The following is a 21,437-nucleotide window of genomic DNA, read 5'->3' as shown; positions in this document are numbered from 1 at the left end:
GGAGCAAGAGCTGTTATTAAATCCAAACCACAAGACTAGCCACCCGTGTTGGTCTGTTGACATGTCTGTACGCCGAGGCCTCGGGGCTGGCGCGCTGTTAGTCTGGGTGACACCGAGGTGCACGAGGGACCGGAGGGGCACAACTCGGCGCAGGGCCGCGGGAAGCGAGGGGCGGGGCAGGGGCGGCCCCGGAGGCCGTTATTAGGCCGCGCCCGCCTCGGCCCTGGACCTCGCTGCTCCGAGGGGCTCCCGCAGCCGCGCGGCGGCCAGCCCCGGCACGCGCCACTGCTCCTCCCTCTGCAGCGCACGCGTTTCCTGAGGCGAGGCGCCCGTCACAGTGGAAGTGACGCGCGGGCCGGGTGACGCCGGCGCGAGGCGAGGTGATATAAAGGGTAGGCGGCGGCGGCCGGAAGCGAGCGGAGCCGAGCCGGGCGGCTGCGGCGGGGTGGGCTGCGGACGGGGGGCGCTTCTGTCGGGCGCGGAGGGAAGCGGGGAGGAGTAAGGCGGGTGCCCCAGCCCCTCTCGAGCCGGCCATGGATTTCCACAATATTCTCGTGAAGGCCTCGGAGCAGCAAGGGCTGAACTCGGTGCCGGTGAGCTCGGGGCTGTTGGCGGGGAGGGCGGGCTACGTGAGGGTCGGGGCACGGTGACTGTTACAGCCGCTGGGGCGGCGGTGCCCCCGGCTGCCCGCTCTCTCGTGGCCCCGGGGGAGCGGTTACTGGGGCCGTGCAGGGGGGAGCTGGTGGGCCCGGCAGCCCTGCGCTCCCCTCACCGGGCGCTGAGGGTCCCGCTTGGGCCGCTGCCCCGCTCCTCGGCCCCTGCCCCGGGGGCTGCCCGAGGAGACCAGTGTACGGGCCTGGCTGGCCTGGAGCCGCGCCTTCCCCCTCGCCGGCCAAGGTACTCACTTTAGGGGACCGGAGAGGCGCCGGCGTGGGGGAGGCGAAGCGGGGCCCCTCCTGTCAGCAGGTCTCGGCACGCTTGGGGTTGGGAAGGGGCTGCCGGGGTTTGCGCTTTCTGGTTGCCAAAAACGCCGAGATCCCTAGAGCGAAAACAGTGGTGCAGGGGTTGTTGTTTAAAGTTGGATAAGCCCTTTGTTTGCTCCGAAAACAGAAGTCTGCCACGTCTCAAATGCAGGTCGGAGACAAAGAATGTAAAGTTTGGGATGAATATGCTGTGTTGTCCAATACCTTTGTATCTATTGCTAAGGAATAACAACTACATGGGGATGACTAGTGAAAGGCATTTGATTTGTTATGAATATTACTCTGAAGTTTGTATTTCAGCAGTTTGTACTTTAACTCAAGCTAAAAGTTTTATGTTGATTCAGTATGAAATAACCCACTTACTTGGCTGAATGAAGTCTGCTGCTAGGAAGGGCCTGTGGCCTGTCAGTACATTCATATACTGGGCTTCGTTCCTTTGACAGGACCCAAATTATAAGTCATGTGCTTATTTGGATAAAAAAAAATATTTTAATATTTTCTTTTTGGTAGCCACGGACTAGAGAAACACTTTTCCTGTCTGTTCTTTAACTGAGTGCCAGAGTTCCATGTTTCTATGATTAGCTTGCTTGTACCAGTGTAAATGGGAGGGGTAGTTGTTTTTTCTACAGTTTTTCCTAAAAAGCAGAAAAAAGTGTACTTTTCAATTCTGACATTGCTGAAATGGAGACACTGTAGAATTGAGAGTATCTCAGTTTCTGTATCACTTGTAAAACTTTGGTAATGTTCACCAATACTGTGACTAGTTGACAATATGGACCAGCTGTATGGTAGATAACTTGTCAGATTTACACTGACAACTTGTCAGTGTTTTAAAAATCTGATAAAATGTACTCAATATTTAGCTTGATTTAGTTTGCCTCTTGACTCTACGTAGAAGTCTAGTTTGTAACATAAATATGAAGATATCAAATGTATAAATACTTTAAGATAACTAAATGTCTATTTATGACTCTTAAAACAACTTGTTCCATTAAATTGTCATTGGGATGTTGTAGCTCTTTTTTATCTACTTAGTTTGCTCTTGCAGCTTTAGTGTAGTGCACTGCTATTTTTTTGTCACAAATAGTTACAAGCCATGATGATGAATTGATGAAATCTGCTATGTTTTCTATTGCAGATGTGATGGTAGAGGGAGGCCATCCTACTTGTTGTGCAGTGGATGAGTTTTGTTACTCTTTTTAGTAAAGGCAAGATTAGGATTTGCCTACCTGATTAATTCAATCCATAGCTGGAGCAGTTCAGTTCTAGAACATGTAGCTTTTAACTGTAAAGCTGGCCTTAGTTTTTGAGCAAAAGTGGAGCTACATTTGGCACCACCTGAGGTTGTCTGCAGCTGTTAAGCTTCAAAAGGGGACCTGATCAATGGACATATAAGAATATAATTAATCTTAAATATTTTTTATTTAAAATGCCATATAGGCTAATAACAAAACTTACTGGTGTGTCAAGTTAGCAGGTTTCCAGCAATGTCTGTTCCTGAGTTAATTACCATATTGCCTGAGTTTTTCTTTGAGAAGTTTAAAGTTTACAGTGCGCTAAACTAAACATTCTATGCCTCTTTTAATGAAAAATAGTAACATGCACTACAGTATATATCTCAAAAGTAGAAACTATAGAAAAACTCTATTTAAGAGATGATATGGTCTTGTATTGTGGAAGAGAGACCTGCATAAAACAGGTATTGCGTCATGTCCCTGTAAAAACTGATCTGTTCGTTCATCTCCCTGTGGAAATCCAGATTCAAAAGGAACATTGTTGAAATCAGCCTTTCAATGCCCTATTAATTGCACGAGGTTTTGCTTCTAAATAAAACAGCAGGTATATGAACTAGTGTAAAGCTATTAATGATGTGTTGCTAATAATCTTCATAGCAGTTGCTGGAAAGAGCCCCAGTTTTTCCTCACATAATGTTCCATAGGGAGTCCTATATTGTGTGTGTATATCTTGTTACATGTGTTCGTTTTAGCAGCTTATTAGATTTCCAATATGGTCTTGCTTTGATTAGACACGATGTCAATTAGGAGATCTAATGTTTATTTTAGTAAGATTTTAATACTATGTTGCTCTTCACTTCTCTGTGAAACTGGTATATTCTGTTAAGCTGCAGCAAGTTTTATGTGACTTGATGGATGTGGGGAAGCACTTTGAGATGTTTGAATGGAAGATATTCTTAAAGCATAAAATTGTATTGCAGTTCAAAGAAAAAACAAAAGAACAAACACACACACACACCCCCCACTAAGCATAGTTGGAACTGTCATTCTTTTATTTCACCTTCTTTCTACTGTCATTAATAATTTATTAGAAATGATCTCATGTACCTCCCTGTTGCTTTTAACTGAGGCTGGATCTTTGGTGCAAAACATCTGGTACAGAATAGCATTCAACCCAGAACAGGTGACCCAAAACTGAAACAGCTGGGCAGCCACATCAGCATTTGCTGAAGTCTCATTTTAAGTTGGACTGATACATAGTGAGTATTCAAAGTTACAAAATACCCTCCGGTAGAGTTGACAGATATACCTAGCAACAGGAAACTAAGTATTCACAAAGTAAAAGAGTAGCAAAGTCCCGGAGTTTGTTGAGGGGGCCCTGTGTCTTACAGAGCCTGGCCATCAAAATTGTCACCTGCAAGCTATGTTGTCCCACAGGGATGAGAAGCCCTGAAAGAGAAATACTGAGAACAGCTGGGAAGTACTGATTGCTATTGTAGAATCAGACTCCTGGTTGATTGGTGTGCATGTATTTATTTATTGGTAAAACTTGTCTCAAAACAGGGCCTAGGAATGCTTTGTATTTTATCAACATCTACACCAAGAGAACTGCTAGATATGTAATGTAAAAAGTTGGCAAGGGTTAGAAGGACATTTACTCCACTTGACAGAAATTGATAGTTAAGTTACAGGCACTTGCAAACACTTACTAAAATGCATAAAACTTTAAGCTTTTCCTATTCCTGGTGTCTCGGCGTAAGTGGATGAGATGGGGACCACAATACCACTACAGAAAGGAAAGCATGAAGTGTTCTGTTTAGTTTTCTTTTTACTGTGTGAAGCAGCATTTAAGGGAAGAAATTTCTGCATTATTTTCAGCTAATGGTTCAGCTCCTGTGTGGTGACAGCAGTTGCAAAATCTTAAGAAAACTATTTTTGCATGTTTAGGTGTAAGAGGTGTGGCCCTGTTGAATTGGTTTGGGAAGGTAACAGCATGAGCTGATAGTTAAAATACTCTTGTCAGTAAAGCCTTTCTCTTGGTGTGGGTCAGAACCTGCAAAGAATCAAACAATTTTAAGTAAATGCTTGATAACTACCATCTGTGTTGTCATAACTAGATACTGAAGACAGTAGTTGAGAGAGGATTATATGCACATATTCTGAGAAAGTCTAACTGCAGAGTGAGCTGTTGATTAAAAAAAAACCCAGCACGGTGTCTGCAGGAGCAGACTGTGATAAGACTGTAGCAGAGGCCCCTGGGCTGTTACCACAAATGACCACTTACAGTTTGGAAAACTGCCTTTTGAGGAACTAGTGTTAGGGCATTGTGAGAGGAGTGACACAAGCAAGGATTTACGTGTGGCTTAAGTGGGTGAATGAACCATTAGTGATGTTGTTAGCAAGTTGCACCCTGAAGAGTATTTCAGGGGAAACAGGGACTTCCCTTTGGAGAAGGCTGCATGTCTTGATGAATGATAAGGAAAAAGTTAAAGTGTTGTAACATCACACAGGGGCCACAACTTGCCAGTGAAAAACAAGCAAACAGAAACCCCCACCCTCTGGGAGCCTCTGCAAATTGCACATACTGGCTAGCACAAGTAGAATTTTCTTTACATTGTATGTGCAAGCACATGGCAGAAATTACTAGCTGCAAAGATGCTCTACCTGAGAATCAGGTTTGGCAGAATTGATCACTCATATCTTGTGTTGTTACCTTTGTAAATATTGCTTAATGTGAAAGGCAGCACTACTTCTCTTGCTTGTGTCTGGGTCTAGGCCTTTTAGGGTTTCATTTGGATGCCATGAAGTTTACAGTTATTTTACGGAATCTGTTTTACAGTCCAAGATCTGATAATTGAATGCTGACCTCAAAACAGCTGCAACTGTATCAGGATCGTGTGCCATCTTTTAAAGAAAGTCAGTGATTTAAGTGCAAAACCTTGGTTACAGGTTGCACAGTTAAACTTGGGACCTGGAGCTTATCTGTGGCTGACCAATAGATGCTGGCATCTGCATTTAAGGGATGGATGTCTTGTGTGTATGTACATGAACTATATCTGATATAGATCTCTCACAAGACAGTATGCATGTGTGTGAATGTGTAGGCACATACAGCATGGTGAGCTTTTTAACTACTTTACCATATTAATACCAGGTTTGTTGTTTTTTTTTTTTTAATTAATTTCTTTGTTTTGAGGAATACTTCTCTGCTTCTTTGTTACTCGTACAACTTTTTATGCTATGTAGCCCATGGAGGACAAAAAATATTCAGGTTTTAGGGAGAAAACAAATAAGATTTTGCACTGTAATGGACTTTCCACCATACTTTTATTATAGAAATACCATTAGTCAGATTCAGGGAGAGCCAGTTATTGGGTAGGTAGTTATGGCAAGATTTGCAGAGATAAAGGTAAAAAAAAAAAAAAAAAGAGAAACCTCAGGAGAAATACTACTCACAGGTAGGAAAAGACTTGTTATTTCAGGAGGGTACACAATTGAAGAAAAGCACTTCCACGGCCTTTACTTTTTTCATTGGGTAAAGCAGTACCCACTTTGTGTATCTCAGCAGTATAGAGTTAGAGGTGTCATCAAGTGCTGCCCAGGGAAATAATCAGTGTTCTGGGAACAGTCTGAGCTGCTTTCTCCTACAGGCTGAACTTTTCTGTTTCTCTGTTGATTTAACCAACTTGGCAATAGCTATAAAAAGCCAGAATAGTGCAGCTGCTGCTTGGATGATAGTGATAAAGATTTACAAAATCAGTTTTCACAGTGTGGTGAACTCACTTGTGGAGAGATAAAACTCAATAAATGAGCTTGACAGTAGTAGCTCTTTAATGTGATGAGGCAACATGTCAGGTTTTACGACTGCAGTGTACACTGCAGTCCTATCTTTGTTATTTGGTTTTAGTAGTTTTGGAAATTACTTAAGGTGACTACGACTAGGTGGGATTGCAGCTGCTGTTCCAGGAACCAGTTTTGGCAGCAGCTTAGAAATGTGTCTCCAAACCTTGCTTCTTAGTGCATGTATGTACAAGATAATGTATGGGTTTGCATGTTAGTAATTGAAGTTAATCCAAGGGTCTCTTTGTGTACTGCTGTTTCAGTAAATCAAATTAGAATGAAGGCTTCCATTGTGTGATACTGAAATCTAGGAAGTTATGATACTAGCTTGCCTGATTATTATTGTTTGTAAAACATTTGGAGGTAGGTGTCTTAACCACCAGATATTTTAATTTAATTTTTTAGTTAAGTTTCATAAGGCTACATGAGGATAGGAAGATATTTATGCAATCCTGACTTGTGTGGCTTTATTAATGATGTTGGTTTTATTTGGGACCATATTTTACAGATCTCATTTGGTGAGGCTCCAAACTTGCCATGCAGAAATGCAGAAGAAAAAAAAAAAAAAAAAGAAAACCCCTAAGCCCTAGGGTTGTATTGGTTTTGTTGTGTGGGTTTTTTTTGTTTTGTTTTTTTTTTTTTTAACATACTCTTCTGCTTTCCATCTGCTTCAGGGTTTAACTGGCTTCTATTGTACTTACCTCTGCAAATGTCTCTTTCTCATTGATTTTTCTTCTCCAGTCTGTTTGTGGGAGGAAGTTCCAGTCTGTTTCTTTCCATGTTATTCCAATAATCAGGACATTTAAGAAAGGTAATGTCTGAACAGGTGTAGCACACTAGTGCAGGTGTTTGTTACAGATCTCCATAAGAAAGGTGCTTGCACTCTTAACATTGATTAAAATAATATTTATTGGATAGAAACAAGAGAAGCAAAAAAGGGGGATAGCATAGGTAACTTTACATCTACACTGGACAGGCATCTAGGTATGGCAAGCTGCGCAGATCCCATCTGTTGTGAGGATTGCTAGCATCTTCAGAGCTCTTATAGGATGTTCTTGGAAGTAAGCGGCTCTGTTGTTTCCTCTGCCAAGCAAAAGGGTGTTATATGAAAACATTCTGCTTGGCTTTAAGACGCAGACATAGAAACATACAATAGTTTGGGTTGAAAGAGACCTTTAACAATAATCTAACCCAACCTGCCTGCAATGAGCAGGGACATCTTGAACTAGAGGAGGTGACTCAGAGCCTCATCCAGCCTGACCTTAAATGTTTCCTGGGATGTCACATCTGCCACCTCTCTAGGCAGTGTGTTCTGGTGTTGCCCCAGAGGATACTCTTATAAAAACTTTTTCTTATATCTAGTCTGAATCTACCCTCTTTTAGTTTAAGGTCATTAGCCTTGTCCTATTGCTACAGACCCTACTAAAAAGTTTGTTCCCATTTTTCTTATAAATCCCTTTTAAGCATTGAAAGACAGACAGCAAGGTCTTCCACTGGAGCCTTCTCTTTTCCAGGCAAATTGCACCACATGCAGTTGGTGTGATTGCCAGGTGCCAAGTGAGAGCTGCACATTCTGTTGTGATTTGTCTGCTGGGTTCATCTAGTTGTCTTGAGTGATAAGTATAGTAGTGTGCATGCCTGCACCAGTTCAAGTCAGCTGGTATGTGGATTACTTAACTCCATAATGTACAATAGTCTAAGATCACTGCAGCAACAACTAAGATCAGTATCACTGGGTTTAGATCCATCTACTAGTTATGTTGTGGTGAAGTCAGTTCCAGTTTACTTTTGGAGTAATTAAATTTTTTGAGTTGATATATTTATTCATTGAATAAGGCAGCCTGAAACTGAGTGTCCACAAACAAAGCTGAAAGCCCTAATGGACATGGAAACCTGTAGCCTGGGATTGCACAGACTCTGGCAGCTTGGGCTTTAGTCTGCTTTTGTTTCCTGGTGGCTTTAGAGACTAAGGCTGGACTGAAATATTTGTGTTTCATTACTGACACAGTTGTTTCATTCCTTCTCAGTCCTGTGTATTTCATTCGTTTCTCTTGGTTTCGCTACCTGTCTTACGGTTTCCTGTTCATTCCTTCAAAAGCTGAGTACGCTCTTGTTGCGGATGACTGGAATGCACCTCACTAGAGAGAAGCAGCAATATATTTTAGTGAGGCAAAGTAATAATTTTACAGAGCTCAATAAGTTCCATGGAATTTAACAAAGTTTAACAGTGGTTTGACAAGGTTCAGTAAGTTTGATGGCAAGGTTCAACTTATTAATTACTGCATGGAAAAAACATCTGAAGAAAAATTGAGTTCGGGTTGGGTTAGAATGATTGACACAGGGACCAGAGACACAGAGTAAGGAGGTCTCTCCCATTGAATCATTAGGTTCAGAGTAGATCTTCTTGCTTTCTGAATCACTTCTGGAGCCCAGCTGTGGCTGGTTCCAGTCTTAGTCTCAGATTTGGTCAATGGTTTAGGTGTAATGGAATTATCCATGTAATGCTTATAATAACATTGAATAGCTATGTGGATTAGTAATGTTTCATAATACTAATTCAGCATGCTGTCAGTCACTGAGGATCTGTTGTAGGTAAGGGATCTCTCCACCTTGGGTAAGGAAGGATCTTTTAGTCTTGGGTAAGGGATCTCTAACCTTGAGATGTGTCCACGCTCAAGGGTGTCACCAGACGTGCAGTCCAGCTGCAGCTCAGGGAGAGCTCAAGCTGGGCCCATCCTGATAATAATATTTTTAGGGTGAAGTAAATAGTTGGCTGTTAGTCAATAACATAAACAAGATGGGGAGTTTCTAGCTCGCAAGTTCATCCCAAAGATATGAGGCCTGTTGCTCCTTAGCATGAACCAAAGTACAGCTGGGAGTTCAGTGTATCCATCACAGCTCTGCTTCAGTGGGAATTTATGTGTGTTTATCCTGTACCATCCCTGCCTAAAGTCAAGTACATGACTGTTATGCAACTCATCAGTTTTAAAAACTTTTAAGATTTTTACATTTCTTAATTTTTCTGACATATTTCTTTGTTCTTTACAGAAAAGGTACAGTTTGGCTGTTGGTCCTCCCAAAAAGGTTCCGAAAGTCAAGGGTGTAGAGTCTGCAGCAGTGCAAGCATTCCTCAGACGGCAAGAGGAAGAGAAAAGAAAGAAAGGTAGCAGCTCAAAGCATTTCCTGTGGGAGACTTCCATTGACCCTGAGATTCTGTCACCTTACTAAAAGCTCTAGCAAATACAGCTACACATCTGTTTCTGGAATTTATGTACCTAACATGCTGAGGGAAAGCCAGGACCAAGTAAAGACTAGAGATTTTTTGCATGACTTAAGTATCAGCTATACTAGTATTTACTGTTGGAGATGAGTAGTTAAGGAGAAGAGGTATTGCAAGAAATCATCTGGACTTTCGGTAACTTAACTTTAAAAAGCTTTGTGCATGGAAAAAATAGTAAATGTTCCTGTTGTTGTGTCTTAATCTAGAGTATTGATACAGTCCAAATTTCATATTTGTAAGGCAGCAGCTTTGTTTGAGCCACAGTTTTTCCACTGTATTGTATCTCCTTTAAATAGTCTGTAAAATAAGCTAATAATGTGTTGCTTCTGATGTTAATGCTTTGATAGAGGTAACCACATCTGATGGACTGGATGACCCAGGTGTTATTCCTCCTTTTCTGGTCCTGTAATGAGCCTGCTCCTTATCCCTGTATTGTGGTCCAGCCAGAAGCAAGACTGAACATGAATTCCACATAGGCATGCATGCACACACACTCTGTACAGTCATGGCCCTTGACAACAGAATAACACAGGTAGGGGGTGGTACCTTTACAGGCACCCAAAGCATGAGTAGCCCAATCCATTTTCTAGGAATTGATGCTTTTCCTGAGTATTTCCTGGTATTTGCCACCCACTCGCTTGGTCTCCCCAGTATCTGACATTCAAACCTCTCATCCTATTCACCAGCTAGTTCAGCCTGAATTTTACATCAGCAGATCACATGCAGACTTGAGCTAGAGAGCGTAGCTGTGAAGAAATTACCCAAAAGCAGTTCAATAAAAATATAGGACAGACTGTGGAGATAGGGCACAGGGCTCTGTCAGACAAATGTAGTCACCACCAGTTTGCTTATCTATGGCTGGCTCCTCTCCCCTACACCCTTCTACACACACTAAGTGTGTTTTCGGGTTCTTATCCCCCCCAGTGCTCTTTGATTTCCTCCATTTCCTCATCTTCCCATAAACATCTGACAGTAAATTCTGTACTGTCTCAAGGTTCTCTTGCTCAGTCTCAGAGCTCCTTCCATTACCCAGAAGTTCCATAAGTCCTGTACCTCCTCACAGAGTAGTTCTCCTTAGTTTGCATAGCTTTCTGGAGAGCTGCTTTGGTCAAATAACCTTAATGGGTTTTGCAGTAGCAGTATTTGACTTAATTGTTCACTTTTGTTTGTAAGAATAGCTTGTTCAGGTGGATTAGCTATGGTCTATTTTGAATAGCTGTTAGCCACATATCTGAATTACTGTCCTAAATGTCTTATCTGGAAGAAATTTAAATAAAGGAGTGCTTTTGCATAACTTTCTCCTGGTTTTCTTTTACAGCACTGGAAGAAAGAAGAAAGAAAGAACAGCTCTTGGCTAGACGCATTGAACTTAAACATGACAGAAAGGCAAGAGCTATGGCCTCACGGACAAAGGATAATTTTTATGGTTATAATGGCATTCCTGTTGAAGAGAAGCCTAAAAAGAGGAGGACTTGTGAAAATGGTGTGCAAGCCCCAGAGGCTGAGTATGCAACAGAAGAGGAAACTGAGCAACCTGAATATAATCACACTGAACCTGAGCGTGAGCAAGAAGAATATGAAGAGAAACCATCCAAAGCTGCAGTGAAACCAAAGGCACCTCCCAAAAGTGCACCAGCACCTCTGAACTTTGCAGAGCTCTTAAGGCTTGCTGAAAAAAAGCAGTATGAACCGGTGGAAATAAAACCAGTGAAAAAAGTAGAAGAGAGACCCAGAACAGCAGAAGAACTGAGAGAGAGGGAGTACTTAGAACGCAAAAACAAAAGAGTAGAAATGCACAGGAAAAGTGAGAAGGAGGTTAAGAATACAGGGATATCCAGTTCTTCCAAAAAAGTGACTTCTCAGAAAGAATCTGTGAATGCAAAGCTTAACAAAAGCTCAGCAGATAAACATTCCACACCAAAAAGCAGCCTGACATCTTCTGTGAGTGGTACTGATAAGAAATCCAAAACACCAGCATTGACTGAAAAATACTTGCGGTCATCATCTTCCTCCAGATTTGATCAAACAGGAAAAAACTCACAAAATGGCTCCTTAAAAAGCTCTCCTGGTAGCAGTCATGGTAAATTACCTGTCAATGGTATTGGAAGGTCTGGCTCAAGTTCTCATGTGCCACCCTCAAAAGCAGCAGCCAATGGGGCTCAGAGGCCTCCATCTGCTAAAGAATCCAGCCTGAAAAAGTCTGCCCATATGAAATCAGGAAATACTGCATCCCTTCAGCATGGAATTAACTCCAATGCAAAGCGATCAGGCAGCAGCTTAGGGAAAGGAGGACCTGGGCATCCAGGTGGTGGTTCAAATGCAGGACCTGGGCAATTGAGCAGCAGCAATTCTGGTGTGGGACCTGGAAGGCCAGGAAGTGGTTTAAGCCCAGGACCTGGGCAATTGGGCAGTGGCTTAGTCATGAAACCTGGAAAGTCAGCAGGCAGCTCAAGCACAGGACCTGGGCGACCAGGCAGCAGCTCAGGCACAGGACTTGGGCGACCAGGCAGCAGTTTGGGCACTGGGCCAGGAAGGCCAGGCAGCAGTTTGGGCACTGGGCCAGGAAGGCCAGGCAGCAGTATGAGTACAGGACCTGGGCAACCAGGCAGCAGCATGGGTACAGGACCAGGAAGGCCGGGCATCAGACCAAGTACTGGACCTGGGCGACCAAGCAGCAGCATGGGTACAGGACCAGGAAGGCCAGGAGTCAGTTCAGGCATGGGAGCCAAGCGACCAGGCAGCAGCATGGGTACAGGACCAGGAAGGCCAGGCATCAGCCCAAGTGCAGGATCTGGACGACCAGGCAGTAGTTTGGGTACTACTGTAAAACCGAAGTGTACTGTTGTATCAGAAACTATTTCTTCTAAAAACTTAGTAACAAGACCTAGCAATGGACAGATAAATGGCATGAGATCTTTTCAAGGTCATAGACCTGTGTTTCATCCACAAGGTATGAAATTCTAGAGCAAATATTTTCAGTTATTTGGTTTATATTTTTAATGTATGTATGTGTTTATGTCACTGAGGGCCTTTGACAATTATAGGTGCAATTAGGAAGTCTTGGACAAAATACTATGTTCAACAGTAGAATGGTTTTTTTCTGCTTTGCAATTTCTAGTTTATTTTTTACCTATGCTCATGTTTCTTGAAATCCAGACTGGAATGTGAAGTATTACATGAAAGAAAACTAAGCAGCCTATGATGGATATTGATATATGAATGCTGTTAGAAGGAAAAGAATTAAAGGATTCACTTCCTGTATTGTTTAATTATGCTTAGTCTTTAAAATTCTAGTGTCTTAAATAATGGGTATTTAAAGTGGTACATAAAAACTAAAACCACACAGCAAACCTGTGACTGAAATGTACATATTTTGGAAAATTCACCTTAACAGTAAGCAGGCTGTTCTGAAAAGTTGTTTCTGAACAGGAACAAGCAGCATGAACTCTAGCAAATAAGTGCCTAGAAAGCCCTTAACAAGAGCATAGATGTCTGCCTGGTAGTTTCCTCAGGATGGTATCATTGGTGATACTAAGATGTAATCTTCTAAAGCACAACTTAGGGGAAGTATTTCCTGTTACTGAGTTTCTGAGAATTGTTAGTTAACTTGGGGCAGAAGTTTTCCACTTTGAAGCCCGGAGCTGTAAAATTGCTGTGTCCAAAGCATACCAAGGAGAAGTACTGTCAAATCAATGTTATATTAATGCTATTAGTTAATGATTTTTTTCACTCCCCTGTCAATTAGGGATTGGGAGACCACCTATTAGTTACAAGAGACAAATAGATGATGATGATGATGAATATGACTCTGAAATGGATGACTTCATTGAAGATGAAGGGGAACCCCAGGAAGAAATATCAAAACACATTCGGGAAATATTTGGCTATGACCGGAAAAGGTAAGAAAATGTTAATTTTAAGGTACTGCAGAACAAGCACCAGAACAACAGAAATCGATATAGTTCAAATATAAATGTTTTTGAATTAGAGGAAGGGCTGGTATCCAAAACTGGGTTCGCATTGCAGAAATTTAACAATCATTTAGAGCTGCTTCTGTGCTAAAGGGACCTTGAATTTTCACACTGCTGCCATGCTCAATAAAATTTGATGCAGTAGAACATAGTTGGAAAACAATACAGCTTCTTCAATGTCTAACCTGTATAAATCATAGTAACTCCTTCCTGTTACTGGATTTAAAATGGTTTCTATAGCAGTCTGCAGTATTTCAGAATTCATCAAATGTAGCTGCCTGAATATGAACTGCTAAATAATGCTAGCTACTCTGTAAGAGGATCTAACTTGATATCATTAGGAACTGCGGGAAAATGAAGGCTGCTCTTTGGCTTATTTAAGTACTTCCCTCTCGTCTGACAAAGTATAAGACAGCAAGCATTTTAAAGGCCTGTAATTTAGATTATTTCAAAACTTTAAAATCTGTGTGTGACAAGGTAATTATTTCTAAGAAGTGATGTGAATTCATAACTGAATTGTACATGATTGTAGTTTTTTAGTGTGCTGAAAACTAATATTTAATTTCCAGATACAAAGATGAAAGTGATTATGCCTTACGTTATATGGAGAGCAGCTGGAGAGAGCAACAGAAGGAAGAAGCTAGGAGGTATGTACGGATTTAAAACTGATAGAAAGAGGGAATACCCCATTGCCAAGGCATGGGGCTGAATTAGAGTGGATATTTGCAGCTTTTTATTGCGGAGATAAATATGCCTTAGTGTTACTTGTAAGAGAGCTTTGGTAAAGACAAAAGCCAGCCTGTGGTGAGTACAGTAAATGAATCTTGTATGCTCATTCTCATGCATCACAAACTCTGCTTACTAAAAGCAAACAAAACCCCACACAAAAATGCAGGCTTATGGCCAAAAATCTGTTTAAAAATACTTCTGCTGAAATACAAAACCCATCAATTTGTCCCAAACTTTACAGTATTCTGCTAGTTTGAGGACTGGAAGGAGCTTGGGTTTTTTTCAGGGTAGGGGGTGTGTGTGTTATTTATAGACATGTGTTTGTGTGCGTATTTCTTTGTCTAAAGTACTCTGAACTTTTGCAATCAGTGATTTAGAATATAAATATTATGTTTTCACTGGTTTTGCCCTCTAGACCTGTACAACTCTTGTTACTATAAAACCTGTTGTTCATAAACTGATTTACTTTTGATTTTTAATGGCTGATGGAACAAGCTTTGTGTAAGTATAAAAGGTTTTTGTAGATAGTGGAAAATATTGGAATATACTGAGCTAACAAATGGGTTTTGTTCAACTGAAACTTTTGTTATTCAGAAGGTGCCTTGAGCATTGGAAACTTGCACCTTTTTGAAGTTACAGTCAGTGTCCTTATTTCTGCTTGTTCCTGGTGAATAGTTGCAGCTCATGCAAAGCTATAGTCTGTTAAATGCAGTAAGAGGAAATAACTGGAATATTACAATGATATTGCTGTTAACTGTAGTCTGTGAAGACCAAGAGTGAGGTTTTGCAGAATTGGAAATCTATGTGTGCAGTATAAAGGAAGGGTAGATAAGGAACTTGAGTAAAATTGAGTTTAACTATTTTTCCATGCTCAGGTGGTTTTTAACTGAGAGTTTGTTAAAAGCAACCTTGAACTGAGGAACTACTTCTAACCAGACAATCCCACCAAAATTGTAGTTGTGAAGTTCTAAGTTGAAATGAAAAAAATGTTTCAAGCCAGTTTCATCACAAAGATCCCTGATGTGTTTGTTTCTATTCTTAATTGAAATGACTGCAGTTTCCTGAATTCGGGATGACTTTGCTGTGCTTGTTTAGGCATAAAATCCATTTTACAGCCTGTATTGGAGCAGTTTAGCTCAAAAGAGTTGAATCCTCATTGTCATGTGGCTCAACCTTTTGCATTGAGGTGCATGCTATGCTGCCTTGTGTTGCTTCATAATGAACTGTAAGTGTACAAATGCACTTGGTAGGGCTGCAAAAGAAGCAATAGCTGATAAGGAAGTGGTAATTTTGCCACACCCATTCCTAGTATCAAACCAACAAGACTATCCAGCCCTTATTTGTTGAAGAGGAGAACAGCTGTTGCAGATACTGTTCTCAATATCACTTTAAACATGTATGTAAGAGCTACATCGGCAGGAACTGATGGATGTGTTTCAGCAGCTTCTTTTCAGAAAAAAAATTACTTTTCATATTAAAATCACTTTTTGACCATTTTACTTTCTTAAATTAACTTTTCCTTCCAAAGATTTTATTCTAATTTCATGACATCTTGATTTCTTAAAGCTGTATTCTTGCTATAATTAAAAAAAAACCCTTGATTGTTGAACTATTGTAAATTTTTTTCTCAAATCGGATGCAATTTTAGCATTGTTTTTGTTGGGGAATGGATAAAAGTCAAGCTTCATGTTTCTTTAGTAGTGTAAAGAATTTAATCTTATTTGGCAGCTTAAGGCTCGGTGTTCAGGAGGACTTAGAAGAATTGAGACGGGAAGAAGAAGAATTAAAACGCAAGAGACAGTCTAAGAAGATGAGGACACATTAACTGACTGATGGTGTTGACTTTGTCATGTTTCTGTTACCTTCTGCTTCCATACATCTTATTCTACTTCAGTTTCCATTTGCTTATTAGAGGGCAAATAATATTTAAAGGGATAAAGTACTGAAAAGCAAGGCTTTAGTTTGACTTAATAAGATATTTATTTTTAATACTTGCCACGGTTGGGTTTTTTTTATGAAGAAATTAATGCACTAATGCATATTAAGTGGAATAAAATGAATAGATATTTCCATTGATTAAACCTGTTCAAGATGCCAGCAGAAATATTGACTAGCTATGCACTGACTCAGAACTAATCGGCATATAGAGGCAAACCAATTTTACATTCACTTGAAAGAATAGAATAGCATTCTTGTTCCTTAATATTTCTTGAGACTTAGAGAAATTGCTTTATATCCTACTCTGTCTCCCAACTTGAGCCTCGAAGTATTAAGATGTCGTCATCTCTTCAGAAGCAGCTTGGGTGTAAATTCAGCCCTTGCCACAGATGTTCAAAGCAATAAAGTGCTGCATATTTTCTGATTTGAAGACCCACAAAAACAATTTGAATCTCTTTATTTCTAAACAGAAAAGTGCATATCATTTGCAAACTGTTACAGACATGGCCAAAAGATTACGATGGGTTTTGCTGTGTCTGGAATTCCAATACGAATCTAATTCAGGATGATAAACACACACCCTGAAAACAGGAATTCCTAATGCTTGTATGTAACATGTGCTTTTGGGCTCAACCATACGCTTTGAAGTTCTTTTCCTGCCCTGTAAATCTTCTCATGTGCTTAACAACTTCTGCTGCTTTACAGACTGTGTTTGGTGCACGTTTTTTTTCTTGCATTAAACATCCAATGTGTTAAATGATTTACAATGTGAAGCAGTCATTTATCTAATTAGGTTTACTATTTAGAAAGCACATCAGAATTAAGTTTTGTTAGAAAGTATTTGCAGGTCTTCAATATTAACAACTTCTTGTTGACTGGTTAATGCTTATGATTAATTTCATCAAACCAAAAAGCTAAAATGTTATGTACAGCAGGAAATCTAGTTCAGTTACTTACCTTAATGCCCATATTTGCACATTATTTCTAACTATGCACTTAAAGACTGTTTGTTTCAGTAACTGAATTTGTTTACAGTCAGCACAGGGCTTATGTAGGTCTACTACAGGAGTTGTACTGCAAGTCTGAAGCTCAAATCTGATGTTTCACCTACTTTTGATTTCCCCAGGTCACCCTTCAAAGTTCACCAGTACCACTACTCAGCTTTGCCTCAAGCTCCAGGACTCCATTGATAGTACCTCTGGCTTCAGCTGCTGAGGCTGTTATGTTTTAATGCTAGGTGTACTTGGAAAAGTACAAAAAGGGAGGAAGTAAAGGAATACAAATGAAAAATTATCCCATAGGAAAGGTTCCCTTGTTGTTTTTCTATCAGGGCTATTCTGAACAATGCTGCTTTTAGGAAGCAGTTCAGGTAGCAACCTGTAAGGAACGATCTTAGAAGCTGCTGAAGTTTAAACATCTGACTCTTAATGCAAGAAAAAAACAGATTTGCCTTTTTAAGATGTTTTCTCTCAATGGTGTAGCATTTCACTGCCTCAGTAAAACACTGACATGAGCAAGCTATTGGCGTAGATTCTATAAACTAATTCAGTATATCTGACAGGGAGCCTAGATAAAGATACCACCATCCTTGCTCTCTATGTATTTTTTAACTTTCTATATAAACTAACAAAAACCATTTATCAGTGTATGCACTTGAGACCATGCAAGATAGCATAACCTCTCTGCTTGTCTAGAAGTGTGTTGTACTCACCCTGCTGCATTGGGACTATCTGAAATTTTCTGTTGTAGTTCCTAGAATTATCCATTCAAGACCATGAACACTGGGACCATGATCAAGTTATTGGGTTTTTGGTTTTTAATTCTTTTAGCTCTAGGTCTGACAACCCTGATGGCTAGATCAGCTGTGAGCAACTTCCTGCCTGTCTGGGAAAAACGTCTCTTACGAAGCAAAAGAAATATATTCAGAATTGGTTCAATTGGAAATTGAATCTGCATTTCAGATAAATATAGGTTAAATAAACCCCAGTTATTTCACAATCTTGATATTTTTTTTTTTTTTTTTTTTTTTTAACCATGCAAGATCAGTTAAATTTCTTAATCTGTAAAGCACTTTGTCATTTGTCTTTTAGATGGTGACTGGAATGTACTCTGCTAGCCTCCCTAAGACACGATTACAGCTGTTTCTTCACACAGTGATCATTGCTTAAATTTTATTGATTTCATGTGAAAAACTATTCAAGGACACACTTGTAATTTTACAGTCAAGAAGTACTTTCTCATAATTGGCATGGGATGCTAATGGATTTCAAATTTTGTACAAATGTTTGGGTTTTAATGTGTTTGCATTTGCTGCATATTTGTAAATTGGCTATGGTTTTGGGGCTTAATTCCTGACCTTGTATCCAAAAACATGTTTACTGTTTGCCAGATTAATAGTATTAATCTAATGAGAGTACTTCAGTACTTGTCCAAAGTGTATCAGAATTTGAGGTTAAGAAAAACTGGAAGAATGCTTATATTGGTTTATGACGATCTGATGTTAAACTAATGGTTTAATTGTATTTAATGAGATTCTGGTTTGGTTTTTAGATTCTTAATTCACTGTTTGACAATGTGCCTTTTTCACTAAATTGTGTCAAAAAAATAATGAATGTAGGTGTATAAAAAGGTTGGTTGGTTTCTGCTATCTCAGATTCTATATCCTTAAACTTGATAGTATGAAATTACATACTTTTCATAAAACCCTTCCAGGTCTGGATTTGATTGCACAATTACAGTAGCTACTTCTTTACTGCTAATGCTAAATCAAATGAAGGGCACTTTCTATTGATGACTACTTTTTGAAAATGTCTTGTATTTACACTTGAGCTGTATTTCACTTTACAGCGACGTCTTTTGGAGGCCAGGGTTTTGCATATCACAGGAAGCCTTAGTGTGCAACTCTGTGCTGTGCTTTAAAATAAAAATCTTTCAAGAAGTATATGAGATCTCTATGGAAATCTGGATTTATTTTTGTGTAAACCCAAAGTATTGTCCAGGAAAACAAATTTTCTATTATTTTTGCATTTTGTAACATAATCTAGTAACTGATGCATATTTCTAGATAGAGCATATTTCTGGAGACCAAAACATGTCAGAGAGAAAATAAATATATGGAGAGACTGGTGTTTAAATTGTGATGAATGTACTATTTATTTTGGTGAGTGGGTGTGATGCAATATTAAAGTGTTAGTGTGTAAATAAGGGTGCTTGTAGTTTTAGCCAATGATTTTTCTTTTTCCTTTGGGGATATCATTTGTGCACAATGTCTTTTTACACAATGTGACAAATCAGGTTAAAAACTCGTACATGGCTTAACTGTTTTCTGGTGCTGTCAAAGTGTATACTTTTGCACACACCAAATGCATATAAGTTTTGCAGAGTATGTATACAATAAATTACAGGCATTAAACATTTTACTGCTATTTCTCACTGCTTTACTTTATGGAAGAGTTTTCAGAATTCTTCTCTGCTGGTTTCTCCTGAGCTGTCATGTACAACAGCATTAGGCTGAATGTTCTCCAAGAATTGTTCTCTTGTTCTCACGCAGCCAGCAAGAATGTATGAAAACTTAATGGAGTCACTTAAGCATTTGGAAAAGATCTGAAAATCATTGACATCTCCTCCAGTTCAGGCTTGTGACACAATATATATCTGGAGGTATATGCGTGTATTAGCATTCTAAAACACAAGCGTACCAGTTGCCTGTAATCTTTTCCATTGGGGTGTGGTGTTTCATCCCGTAGCTTCACAAGGAGTGTCCTTCTCAGATTCTCTTATTCCCATGTAAAGATTCTGAACCTTCTATGGAACAGTTTACAGCTTCAGTGGGTGGAGGTAAATACCACTGACTGTTCTGATCAGCTAGTGCTGTGACCCACTTCCAAATAGATAAATGAATGCACATCAAAGAGAGCCCATCTGCTGTTCCTTTGAAACAGCAACACTTGCACTCTCTTGTGATTTAAAAAAAAAAAAAAAAATACTACTTTTAAATTGTATTGCAAATTAGCATTTAGTCCGTGTCCTGTGAGTACCTTGTTTTGAAGGCATGAAGTCTCACCTTCTTTGGAAATACCTAGTATGAAATTCCCTTCATTTTTAATGTATCTTAAATGGCCGTAGGCAGTCATTATCACTCCTTATTTCAAAGCAAATATATTCTGTTCAGGTAAAGGGTGATTCTACACTGTTATTTGAATCCAGCCATTAAAGCTGTACTTCTCTAGGAAGCAATAAATTTATTTTACTCAGGTTTGGGGGGAAGGTGAGGAGGTGGAATACAGGTTTCCATTGTTTGAGGGCAAATTTTTGTTGTAATTTATTTGAAATCACATTTTTAGTTCAACAGGACAGAACTGCTGTTTAGTCATTCCATAGATTGCCTTTTCTTACCACTTGAAAAGAATATGGAAGCGTTTCATTTTTCCATGCACCTATGGATCCGAAAAGCCTGTGACATACGATGCTTCACATATTTGTGGGATGAAATCAGAGACAGAAGAGGTTCCTGAAGTAATACAACATGTCACTAGTTTAGTCCTAACTTCTCTGTCCACAGTGGATGAATGGTTTGTTTTCCCAAATCATGTTTAATTTGCTTTGGGGACCTTCATGGGAGTCTTGGGTTTTGCCTATGTCCTTTTTCCTGCCAAAATTATAATTTTTTTTTTTTTTTTTTCTTTTTGCATGCTGAATGCAACTTCTGTCCAGTTTCTCAATGTTCCTCAGCTGAGGAAAGGCAAGTATCCGATGCCATCTCCTCTCATTCTGTCTGTGTGAAAGCTGATAGCAATTGACAAAGAGAATTGAGAGCTTCCATCGTTTTGGGTTGTTTTTTTTTTTCCCTTGTTAAAGGAGAGGGCTTGACTCTGACTTAAAAAATGCTGTGTAGTGTTCCAGGTTTTATGCTGCACTCATAGCTATGACAGCATACTTACGCATGCACTGAGTGCAAAAGGAGGTTTTTGAATGCCAATTTATTTAATCTCTTTCGTGGGCTCCCTCATGAGAGGTAAGTAGCTTCCTTGAATGATACAGCTAAGGATATATTATATTTGATATGGATTTGTCCTCACCTGCCTGTCACAATAACTCCTCCCTGTCAGCTTCTTCCATCTGTTGCGTTGCATGAATGCTCTGTGGTCACTCAACACATCCAGTATGCCATGAGATGTGTCCAGGCAAAGAAGTGGTGTACATGTTAGAGCATTGCATCTGTCAATTGGCCTGCTGCTCTGCAATTGATAAAGTACTCTGCTTATCATTGGTTTTGCACAGGATGGGCACTAATGTGATACAATGCACTTTACCTGGGTCTTGATTTCTAAGAAGTGTGCAAGAAGTCCATTTTTGAGACCTCTATGGTGGTGTCTAATGTGACCATAACTGATGGATGGGCAGGCAGCTCGATCATGTAAGGTGACTCTTCAGAGTTCATGCAGAGTGATGTGCTGCTGTT

The 21,437-nt window shown here is 40.0% G+C and overlaps 1 protein-coding gene across 3 annotated transcripts; it reads left to right on the top strand.

The window, feature by feature from the left end:
* The first annotated feature begins 277 nt into the window (after positions 1-277).
* Positions 278-18,004, top strand: SPTY2D1 (SPT2 chromatin protein domain containing 1). Of its 3 annotated transcripts, none has more exons than XM_080617655.1 (6): positions 278-392; positions 9,107-9,221; positions 10,657-12,288; positions 13,084-13,237; positions 13,879-13,956; positions 15,767-18,004. In XM_080617655.1, the coding sequence occupies exons 3-6, from the start codon at positions 10,734-10,736 to the stop codon at positions 15,861-15,863; spliced, it is 1,884 nt and encodes a 627-aa protein (XP_080473781.1). In that variant the 5' UTR covers positions 278-392; positions 9,107-9,221; positions 10,657-10,733; the 3' UTR covers positions 15,864-18,004. The 3 variants fall into 3 exon arrangements, with proteins under 3 accessions (XP_080473781.1, XP_080473779.1, XP_080473780.1); XM_080617653.1 differs by lacking the exon at positions 278-392 and adding an exon at positions 462-593; XM_080617654.1 differs by lacking the exon at positions 278-392 and adding an exon at positions 478-587.
* The last annotated feature ends 3,433 nt before the right edge of the window (positions 18,005-21,437 follow it).

This window comes from Psittacula echo, assembly GCF_963264785.1.
Source record: "Psittacula echo genome assembly, chromosome: 5".
NCBI classification, from domain to species: domain Eukaryota; kingdom Metazoa; phylum Chordata; class Aves; order Psittaciformes; family Psittacidae; genus Psittacula; species Psittacula echo.
The sequence above is the reverse complement of the archived record's forward strand: the minus strand, read 5'-3'. Positions and strand labels throughout refer to the sequence as shown.